General features: G+C 30.9%; 1 protein-coding gene across 1 annotated transcript in view; it reads left to right on the top strand.

Annotated features, from left to right (window-relative positions):
* LOC115884104 (putative ammonium transporter 2) overlaps positions 1–7,184 on the top strand; it is a 30,884-nt gene extending 23,700 nt beyond the window's left edge. The window contains exons 9-11 of the mRNA XM_030902593.1: positions 1,218–1,396; positions 4,871–5,057; positions 6,976–7,184. Coding sequence (XP_030758453.1) covers positions 1,218–1,396; positions 4,871–5,057; positions 6,976–7,124 — 515 coding nt within the window. The 3' untranslated portion in view covers positions 7,125–7,184. The remainder of the gene's footprint in view (positions 1–1,217; positions 1,397–4,870; positions 5,058–6,975) is intronic.
* Positions 7,185–12,600: the final 5,416 nt, after the last annotated feature.

Consider the following 12,600-nt stretch of genomic DNA (forward strand, 5'->3'; position numbering starts at 1 on the left):
TTTTTTTAAGACGCGCCCAAATTTAATTGGTTTCCTACAAGGTACTTGTACGTTTAGTTAAAGGAAAATAAATCTAAAAATAAATATAAATTCTGTTAAAATGAAACCTACCCTTACATTCCCTTACGTTTTTAAACAGGTGGTCTAGTGCCATTTCACTAAAAATCCACTCAATGTTCTTTACACAAATTTTCAAGGGTAGGATTTAAAATACACATAAATAATAATGTCACAAAAATATAAATGCATATATACACATACACAATTCTAAAAGTTTTATTTCACATTTTTTTTATATGTTAAGTCAATGCGGCGTTCTTTCTCTAAACGTTTTTCGAAATTTAAGAATTTTAACCGCACGGTTTCACAAACTAAACACCATGTTGTCTATTTTAAAATAAACTATTCCAGAATCAGTCAACCACAGTTCATCATTTATCCATAACCAGAAAATTATGAATTATTACCTACACAAATTTCGCGCTACACCTCAAACTAGATGGGATTTCTTTCGATATTAAAAATTTAAATATTGCTTTATATTGACTAAACCAAACATTATACGCGATAAACGATACAAAAACCTAGGTTGTTTGTTGTTTTATAATATGAGGTTTTATAAACACCCAAACTGCCCAAACGGCGAAATTTTTCCAACAACTGAAATCCTTTTATGAATGACGCGGTCAGTGGCCAATATATCTATCGCACCTTAACCCGTTATATTTTCTATACGTAGTATACCTTACCTTGTTGGCGTTACGAGCCGCGGCGTATAGCAGATAGCATAGCGCGAAAGCATAGCGGGAACGAAGGACAAAATAAAATTTTGACCAGCAGTAGAGAAAATGAGTAAAACGTTTTGAATCGAAAATTGGACAAATTGGTGGTTTTTGGGAATAGTTTAGAATATCTTAGAATGAAAAAAAGTTATTTACAAAAAGTATAATTTAAATAGGTTTTCCTAATTTTGTTCTGATTTTTTTGGGGGGGCATTGACCATTTGACCTTATAATTAAGCCGCCACTGATATTATCCCACTGTAACATTTTAAAAACATACTATGATGCATCCGTCATGCGTCCTCCATCGTTCCGTCACTACAATCATAAAGTATGAAATGCCATTTTTGTAAGAAACCAATAAAATTACATAAAATCATCGACGGACAACGCATGATGAATGCCTGTCAATAGTAATTTATAAAAAATATTTAGGTGGAGGATGGTACCTTTTAGGCGTTCAAGCCCTAACTGTAGTATGCATTGTCGTCTGGGGAGTGGTATCGACGATAGTTCTGCTCTGGTTTATAGATAAAATTATCCCAATCCGTATGGATGTTCATGTAGAATTATTAGGAGCTGATATCACTGAGCATCTTGTCAGACATTCCCAAGTAAGTACAAGCAGGATACTAAGGGCTGGCAAAGGTTAGTCTTGGGTCGGGATTTCCCTATGTAACAAGAGTACAATGCGTTTATAATATACTGAACAAAGAGAGAACAGTAAACACGTTGCCAAACGTACGAACTAAACCGAGAAACTGCGCATATTGCTAAGAGACGTGAGAGGGGATATAGCAGATTTGTCGCAGTCCACCGGTCGACCCAATCAGTACCTCTGTCAGTACTTAAAGTTTTAGGGAAAGGTGTACATCGTACATCATGCGTTCAGCTTCACGATTTAATTACGTCTCGCGATACTTAATTTGTTGATTTACTAACGAGTCGTTGTAATTTTTCCTATAGCACAGCATAGAATTTCGTGGTGATGCAGAGCGCCGACTTCGTTTTTCCTTTCACGAGCGGCCGATCTCTACGTGTCGTTATTTTATATCTGTTATTTTTTAAAAGTAGTAACGGTTGCGTTATGTTATTTATAAATAATTGTTATAAAATAACAGATAGTTAAATAACAACCCATCACTAATTAAAAATAATTGATTGTAGTTTTTTCAAAAACTTTCATAACATTTCTGCTATATTTTCTTCGCAGACAGTATGTGAAAATCTTTATATGCACTAACAGTAAATGGATGAGTTGTTTAAAATTTTTGAATGGAAAAAAACAACCTTATCGATTTTTTCTTATTTAAACATATTGTAAAAGATCCGATCTTCAAAATAAAAAAAGTTTCAATATCTAAAGTGGTTTTTAAGTTATAGCGTGTTATGTGTTAAAAAGTTGAGTTTTTAAATTATCGGGATTACTGACGTTTTATCATTATAAAAAAATGGACACCCTAACGATATCCTTATAATCCCATTTTAGATGCCCAGATTTTATCTAGTTATCTTCTCGAAAAAAAAGTTGTTTAAAAATAAGCGGTTTGCGATCGTGATTTTACCTGATTGGGAAAGGCATACCGGCAACGTCGCAACAGCACACGGTCGCATTTCTCTCACTCCGACTTAATAAGTTCCCTATACTTCCACCGACCCAAGCCCAAGAGTAACACTTGTCAGCACGGTATGAGAAAAATACTATTTTTCTGGAAGAATAGTAATAATACTAGTAAGTATCCTAATAGGATACATATATTGTAAGATATATATTATACAGGGTGAGTCTTAAATAAGTGCAAATATTTTCAGGGCTGGTAGATCTCGATAAAAGAAGCATATCTTCTCTTTATTCAAGTTGCTTAAATTTTGAGAACCACTGGATCTTTCCTGAGTTTTTTTAAAAAGTTTAACTAAAAATTAGAAGTAAAAAATCAAAGAATTGTTTTCGCAAAAAAACTTATAGGCGTATTTCTAGGTTCGAAATATACTACCCCTAAAAATATTCGCACTTATTTAAGACACACTCTGTATTGGTAAAATGGTTTTTATTTGATTTTACTTATTTAAGTAGGCTATGTATGTATTATCTTGATGTTGTTACTACCCCACAAATTTAATGTTAAATTCTAAATGGGATTACCCACAATGAAGTTGATTTTGTTTCATGTTAAGTGTTCTATTTAGGAGAAAGCAAGGAGAAAATATCGGATAAAAAAATCAAATTGTTTGTTAAACATTTATAGGTATTTATTATACAGTTCATGCCAAATAAACTTTTAGTCACGTGATTAAGCTTGACCGGCATCGGCACCTCGTTGTACACTTTTATATATTTTTTTTAAGAAAAATATTTTAGGAAACAAAAATAAATTAATTATATAAATATATACACTCACCGGCAAAAAAAAACCGGCCACTAAAAACTAGTCCCAATTTCAAAGTTGGATTTCTCGCGAACCACTCATTAGATTTTGATGATTCTTTTTTAAATTGTAGATTAATTCCTTCTTAACGGATGCTACGTCAGCAATTTTTATTCCAAATTTATTTTGAGCATATACAGGGCACAACAATAAGACGAAGTTTTTTGTCCAAATTTTGTAACACCCTGTAGGGTGCAGCAGCTGTAGTAGCTATTGCTAAATCAAATCACATTGTAGCGTCATCTTTTGTGAGCATTTTATTTTTTTAATCACGACATTATCTCTGTTTGTATTGGAGATACGCTGGTTTAAAACAAACGCCTCGAAAAAAGCTTTAAAATCAAATCAAACATCAGAACGTAGACGTAAACTACCTAAAATATGAAAATTAAAAAAAAGGTAAAGAAATTTAAAGGGACTAATATCTAGTATCTACTCTGGTGAAATTTACCGTTTCCATATACCGATTCCAGGCATCCTGGACTGTTGTTCGAAATATACCCAGGGTATCGGAGACATAACGTTGACTTCGGCCATCCTCAATTAAAGCCACAATACGAGCAACATTTGTTACAGATAATGGCATTTTTTAAATTGACAACCGTTTTTCTCATATTCCAAATACTCATAAATCCGTTTTCGCCTATGTCGCCTTGATTAGTTACACATAAAACTTTCTGCCTTTTCCGAGATGAATTCTGAATTTTTCCGAGACGTTCGTTTTAAAACAGCATATATCCAATACAAAAAGAGATAATGTGGTGATTAAAAAAACAAAATGCTCACAAAAGATGAGGTTACAATGTGATTTAATTTAGCAATAGCTACTACCGCTGCTGCACCCTACAGGGTGTTACAAAGTTCGGGCAAAAAACTTCGTCTTATTGTTGTGCCCTGTATATGCTCAAAATAAATTCAGAGTAAACATTTCTGACGTAGCATCCGTTAAAAAGGAATTAATTTACAATTTAAAAGAAAAATCATCATAATCTAATGAGTGGTTCGCGAGATATTCAACTTTGAAATTGGGTCTAGTTTTTAGTGGCCGGTTTGTTTTGCCGGTGAGTTTATATATAAACAGTTATTATTTACATCAACAAAACCCACCTTTTTAACAGCACTTAAGAGACATAAAGGGCCATTACTACCCCTTTCCAGTTCAAAATTTTCTAATAAAGTTGCGATAAGTTTTTTACGGCTGTTAAGCTATCTTGTACACTTCGCACTAAAATAGGTTCTAAAAAGAATAATGTTCGATTACAGGCTCTGCTAGTAAACATTTTTAAGCTTAAAGTATCACAATACTATTTATTTAAACCAAAAACTCATAATACAAAACTAAAGTGTCGAAACGAATGACAATGTCAGGAAATAAATAAATAAATGCGGCAACTTGACATTTTTTACCGCAGAGCTAGCACCTGAATCCGACGCGTGAAATTTAAATTCCAGTTAGTTGGCAACAATGAATTTAAAAATCGCGCTCTCGTTTACGTAACTAAAAGTTGAATATAATTGATATGAAATATATGCATATATTTTCTATTATTTTTAATATATTTAGATACAAACAAAACTTAACAATATTTTTGAAACATAAAGATTTTTTGTGGGAAGTAGATAATTATAAAAAGCCATAAGTAGTAATTGTTTTCTAATAAGGTTGGCGTATCAAGAGCCTTATCTGCTTTTCGAGCTGTAATAGATACACGAAAAGCGGAAAATTTAAATATGGTTGGAATGAATCCGGGCCACGACAAGCATTTAGATCTTGTTAAAATGTTGGCAGCTAAAAGAAAATACAGAAGATCCAAGATTTTTCGAATGATAACGCATAATCAAAATTTAGGTATTTATCATTTTGTGATTAAAAATATTATTCAGAATAAACATCAATATCATCATCACATCATCAGTTTTACATGTTTTAATCACGGTTATCTTCCTTGCATATTATTCTTTTGATGTCAATCATGTCTGGTACTTGAGCCTTCTTTCTAATCTGCTTTATTCTGGTGGTTTCTTACTCCAAACATACACACCTCCATAGACCTTTGTGCTTCTTAGAATTGTCTGATGCCGCATTAATTTAAGATCCGCCTTTAGGATTAGTACGTATATGATGTAGTTAAACAAAATCTAATTTTTACATATATTTATGAATGGGGAATACGTTTTTAACAGGGTGCCAATCAAAAAGTATCCGCAAATAGGGGTTTCACGGTTCAAAGTCTTTCCTACTACTTTATAAGGGTCCGGTAACATGCGATCCATTTAAAAAAAAACGAAAGAAAACCATATTATATTTTAGAAAGTTTGGCATTGAATTTTGAACACCCTGTATGGTTTAAAATTGCGATATATTTAGCAAAGTAAGTACAGACCAACTTTAGTAAATACCTAGTATAATTTTGATTTCGGGACATTTCTAGTATTTTAAATATTTAAAAAAAGGGCTGAAAATGTATATTTTTTTAAGGCTGTACTTAAACTGCCTTTAAACGGTAGCTTACTAAAATGCCCTTAATAGATATGACGTCGTTGATGTGACGCACTTGACGGCTTTATGAAATATAGGAATTTTATAAGGACTAACCAACGCTATCCACCCCACCAAATAACCAACTTAACCAACGCAACTAACGTCGACACTGATAAAAAAAATATAAAAAACAAATATAAATTAGTATAAACCAACCAACCCCAATAAATTAGTATAAATAACCAACTAACCAATGAATTAACACCCTCCAAATAACCACGCTAACCAACCCGCCAAATAACTAAACCAATCCGTCCAAAAAGAGTGAAACCAATGCAATAAGATCACGCTATAAGCAAAAAAAAATATAAAAAAGTCTTGGTCAGCGTGAGATTTGAACCACGGACCGCTCACGAAGCGATAGCCTCAGCCACCGAGCCACAGGCGCTCTTGCAAAATGCTTATTGCCCAGGCATTACTTTCCGCCGACATGAATGACGTCACAATATCTATTAACGGCATTTTAGTAGGCTACCGTTTAACGGCTGTTTAAGTACATCCTTTTTTTAATTATTTATTAATATTTCTGAAACTCTCAAAACATATTTAATTATATCTTAGGACTATATAAAGTGATCAAAAAGGAAGCCAAAAATGCAATAATATACTTCCATTTAAAAAAATCATCCCGTTCCACTAATACTTTTTTGAGTTACCCTGTAGGAAGTAAAATAATTTCCAAGTATTTTCCTAGAATACTACTATACGTTTGGTTTGGTTTGATGTTCGACGCACTGTTGCTGGACCTGTATACACTATGTAGCACGAAGGAGGAACGACTTTGAACCGTGGCAACTCCTATTTGCGGTCACTTTTTGATTAACACCCTGTTAAAAGTGTATTCCCCTATTCTTGAATATACGTTAGTAGATTTGATGAACTACATAATAAAGGTACTTAAAAACATTAAGCGTAAAACGTAAAACTTAATTTCTGGATTCATTTTTGATTGTGCCCTCTGACGGTGAAACGAAGCACTTTTATACCTATAGAGTTCAATTATCTTATATTGATTGTAAAATAAGGAGTAGTTCTGATATATGTCCATGGAATATTGAGACTTGTATATTCCAAAATCATAAATTAAACAAAATAAAATTTTTATTTGTTATTTTCTCAGTTATAACAATAATATCATAATAATAACATAATATCACCAAGAGAGTAACTATTAAATCTTTACATAATATGTATATTTTCTTTAAAGTTTCTTTTTATATTATAGGTGTGAAGATGATAAAAGGAGTATTTCCGAAATTGAAGAAATCAAAAAAAGCTACCAAAAAAGAATCATCTAATGAACCTCAGAAAATCAATTTAAAAGAAACCATTCCGACTAGCCCAAAAAAAGTTCCTCTCGCTTGGGTTAACTAATATAGATATCAAAATAAAACATTAATTCACCACAATACATCAAAACACTTTATTTTTGCACTGGACGCGCGTTTTGCTAGTGTTGGCATCATCAGCAGATGATTAAAAGGCTTTAAAACTCTGTTTATATTCTTTTTGTCGTCGTTTTTTAAACGACAGCTATTAAATTGAAGGATTTGAAGGATATGTTTGAAAAAGTGACATATAATAGTGTTTTAATCTTTGTTTTAATATAAATATTATTTTCAATTTATTTCTGTAATCTGTACATACATTTTCTGTTTCCTCAATAGCCTGCAAATGTTGTGGAATACCACCCAAATTACTCACTTTTATGCAAATGCCCATAGCAACTGCCTAATAATGTCAATGCTTAAATTTATTTAAGAAGAGAACATTTTTTGAACCTAACCAAAAATTCGTATTTATAGTAATTTACAGTAATTTTGTTAAATAATACGAATATTCCCGTTGCTTATTGATTTGAAATAAATATGACAATGTTCTCCAATGAAAATGCGAGTTGCTTAACTCTAATAATTCTAATTCTGAACTAGATGCTTTACCTAGAACGTTATTCAGAAGGTGCAAAACTTTCGATGAAAATATGCATGAAAATTTACTTCTTAGTACACAGCCAGAGGATATTGGTACAGATCAGGTACAGTATCAAGTTTATTATAATTTTCTTAGCTTTAAATCAAATGTTATTTGGTGTTCGCGCGATCGTGTGATTTTTTTTGCTCGCTCAAAAGATCAAAGTGTTTAATCATCTGCTGATGATGCTAACATGGTTAGCGAAACACGCGTCCAGTGCAAAAATAAAAGTCTTTAGTGTCTGATTTAGTGTTTTATTTTTCTGTTGTAACAACACCAGAGGTTCCAACCCCCTGTAATCACAAATCAAATACCATATAGAACTTTTTCGGAACCCTGGGTCGCCCTGTACTTGAATGTAAATAAATTTCGAACCATCGTCCATGTAGGTAATGAACTACCGATTTAGCAAGTGATAAATGTAATAGACTAGGACACAGTATTTTCCCTATTTACGGGGTTTTAACATAGATACAGATGGAATTTTAACATCTTTAAGTTCACTCTGTAGCCTTATATGATGCGTTCGAGATTTAAAAATATCTATCCCAGAAAGGGAAAAAGAAATTTATTTTAAAGATAAGAAGTCTTTAAATTACCTTGTAATGATTTAAATTAAAACCAGACACTTTTCGAAAAATTCGATTAAATCATATTTGCATTATATTACATATTATATAAAATTAATAAATTTTTGGTATGATTAATAAGTTTTTTATATCTACCTATAAGTATGTTTAATATTAATATAAAGTAAACAAAATCTAGTTATCAATTTAAAATGCGACCAGTCTACACGATAAGCATCGTCGTCACTGAAGTTCAAGTAATAAAAAACTAATCTAAACAATCATCATTTCCGATTTTTTTGAAAGACCACTCGATGACAAAAAAGTTAAAATAGATATTTTATTATATACAGTGTGCCCACGGATTGACACCCAAAGAGGGAAAACTTTTTTATTCGTGGGTTTATGAAAAAAAGTTATTCTTCATAAAAACTCCTGCTTGAGCTTAAACGACCAACAGGCATATTATTTTAACAAATGTATATACCGAGTGTTAAAAATTTTAAAAAATATGGAAAACGCTTAGAACAAATAAGTACTTGTATATGTAAAAATACGAGGAAAAGTTATTAATAATAGCTCTAGGGATTGAAAAACTACACCACGTTACCAAATTTTATCTCACTACCTAAATGTACAGGGATTGGTAAAAGATTCCTCTCCATATAAAATACCATTTACTCTAAATTAATTTTTTTGGAATAACACCTGCTACAACCTGCCTTTATTATGTATTATTTGTTTGCAACAATATTTTTTATTTTTCATTCGTTTTCTAAAAAAAAAGTTTAATAATTAATCGTGTACGATTTTTATTTTATAGCCTCCATTGGTTAATTTAAAAAGGGAAGTAATGAAATTGCGTAAAGGTAAACAAGGATTTAAAAGTTATTCAAAAAGAAATTAAGTTAATTTAGAGTAAATGGTATTTTATATGGAGAGGAATCTTTTACCAATCCCTGTACGTTTTAGGTAGTGAGATAAAATTTGGTAACGTGGTGTAGTTTTTCAATCGCTAGAACTTTTATTAATAACTTTTCATCGTATTTTTACATATACAAGTACTTTGTTCTTAGCGTTTTCCATATTTTTTAGACTTTTTAACACTCGGTATATACATTTGTAAAAATAATATTCCTGTTGGTCGTTTAAGCTCAAGCAGGAGTTTTTATGAAGAATAACTTTTTTTCATAAACCCACGAATAAAAAAAATTCCCTCTTTGGGAGTCAATCCGTGGACACACTGTATATGCCGGCTAAGTATAAAATTAAGGCATTCTTTATAAAACCTAGGTATTCTATAAAATGACAACATGCAGAATGGTGGTGCGGAAATCAAGCTTTAGTATTGTCCCTATACAGGGTTGTTCACCACATACGACACGGAGTATTGTAGCTAAACGATGAGATTTTTACAAATTGTAAGTTTTGGGTTCGATGAAGGACTATTAGAGGTACAATTTAAAAATAATTTTACAAGATACAGAGTGTTCCAAATAAGTAAAAAATATCAAAGTTGTATTTTTTTAAATGGAACACCCTGTATATTATTACATTTTTAGTTTCTACGATTAAAATAAAGGTAAATTTGATTAAGGTTTATTATACTTAAACCTTACCGTTTTTGAAATATTTTCAATGTTGTGAAATTGCAGTAAAAATTTTAAGGCTTCATTTCTCCAAGGGTATCAAAGTTTTTAATACTAAATATTTACTGAAGTTTATTTATTGATCAGTTATTTTGTTGCAATAATAAAAATAATACTACCTTATACAGAGTGCCTAAAAATTAATTTTAAATAATTATTAGCTTCAAACGGCAATAACTTGTTTAATTTAAACGGAACACCTTGTATATTTTACGAGAATCAGATGCACAATTTAATTGTCTATCAAATTATATTATACCATTTTTTACCTATCTCTTTAAGTTTCCATAGAAAATGCATTTTCTTGTAATTTAGAACTTATTTATCAATATACCCATGGAATATTGACATTTTAGATTATTTTTAAAGATGTACCAAATTTTTAAAGAGTACAGATACTAAAATTGTCGATATAATTTGTTTATTTTATTAAAAAATAAAAAAAAAATGTTTAAATATTTGTTAAAGGGGACCAATTAATATGATTCCAGTATTCAAACTACATTAACTGACTGTTTGCGTTGATTAATAATAATTGCTCCAAATACTAAAAAACTGAATTTTGTATGGGTATTAGACAGTCTGATAAAAAGAAACACCTTAAAAATGACATTTCATTTTTTAATAAATACTTATTTATAACAACAGAGACTTTAATTTTGATAACTTATTATTATATTGATTTCGACTCAAATCCACATTTATTTATAATAATTTATTAACGAACACAATTAAGTATGTAATTAATTAGTATATGTGCGGAAATAATGGTGTTATATGTAATTAATGGTATACTCTTTTATAAATATTTAAATAGTTTTCTTTTTGCATACAAATGGGCTAGTAATATTATCGTTTTGCTAAAAACGATAATATTACTAGCCTGTACATTTTGTACATTTGTTGCTTTAAAAACAATCTAAAATGTCAATATTCCATGGATATATTGATAAATGAGGTCTAAATTATAAGAAAATGCATTTTCTACGAAAACTTGAAGGGATAGGTAAAAAATGGTATAACACAATTTGATAGACAATTAAATTGTGCATCTGATTCTCCTAAAATATACAGGGCGTTCTATTTAAATTAAAGGAGTTATTGCCGTTTGAATCTAATAATTATTTAAAATAAATTTTTAGACACTCTGTATAAGGTAGTATTATTTTTATTATTGCAACACAATAAATGATCAATAAATAAACTTCATTAAATATTTAGTATTAAAAACATTGATACCCTTGGAGAAATAAAGCTTTAAAATTTTTACTGCAATTTCACAAAATTGAAAATATTTCAAAAACGCCAAGGTTTAAGTATAATAAACCTTAATCAAATTTACCTTTATTTTAATCGTAGAAACTAAAAATGTAATAATATACAGGGTGTTCCATTTAAAAAAATACAACTTTGATATTTTTTACTTATTTGGGCCACTCTGTATCTTGTAAAATTATTTTTAAATTGTACCTGTAATAGTCCTTCATCGAACCCAAAACTTGAAATTTGTAAAAATATAATCGTTTAGCTACAATACTCCATGTCGTATGTGGCGAACAACCCTGTATAGCCTTTATCATTTCCTACAGCTCAATATCTATACTGTTTCTTATTCCTCCAATTATACAGTGCCAATATCGCCTACCTGAGCAAAGGAAATCCCACGTAAATTTTAAACATAATGAGTAAAAGTTTCCTATTAGATTGCAGAGTAAAACTTAGTATGCAACTTTTTAATGAACTCATATAGGCTTGGTGCATTCTCCGCCAGTGCTGCCACCATCGGAGAACAGCCAACTAAACAAATACATACACGGGTTTAAATAGCGAGTACACGAAAAATTTGTTATAATAATATAATTTAAAAGATGGTTATTTGGTGGGGTTGATTGCGTTGGTTAGGTTAGCTATTTGATGGGGTTGGTTTGGTTTTGGTTGGAATGCTCTATAATAAAGCGTTAATAGTAATGTCTAAGGTACATTCCTTAAGTGCATAATGGCACTGTCTTACATTCCATACTCGCGTATAGCACTCGGAGTTTAATTGGTTTAAAATTCAAATCTGACCAATGGGATTGCTAGGTGCCGTATACATGTACGGAATGCGTACCGTATGGCTGAAAAAAAGGCGTCAGCGATGGCTATGAAATAAAGATCGCTGTCATTTTATATGTAAATTTATATGGGAAATGTATATGGGATCGTCATTTCCCAGCCAACTGGTCGCCGCCGCCGGTTTTTTTCGATCGTACGGTATATGCCTATTTAATTTTTTGATTATAAAAATATAAACATTTAATGAAATAACGTACTAATATTATTTAATGTAATAACTTGATACATACAGGGTATCCCAGGTTGAGCGTGCATTAGAAGTTTCTAAAGAACCACAATATCTAGATCGGAGACTTTTTGCACATCATTGTTTTACAACAAGATCTATCGATTACAAATATTTTCAAGATGGCGGCACTTTCGGAAATACCGGAAGTTGGCCGCAACTTTCTTATTTTAAATGGGCACTTTTTTATTTCACTAATGAAACGGTTTTTCAATTCGTTACTTTTTAACTATACATGTTCCTATACCTAAAATAAATCACTTTAAATTATTTAAGATTGAGTTTGAAAACGTATATTTTTCTTGATTTTATCTAGCTTC

The sequence above is a fragment of the Sitophilus oryzae genome, unplaced genomic scaffold (assembly GCF_002938485.1).
Source record: "Sitophilus oryzae breed Bouriz unplaced genomic scaffold, Soryzae_2.0 scaffold_2014_pilon_pilon, whole genome shotgun sequence".
Classification (NCBI taxonomy): domain Eukaryota; kingdom Metazoa; phylum Arthropoda; class Insecta; order Coleoptera; family Curculionidae; genus Sitophilus; species Sitophilus oryzae.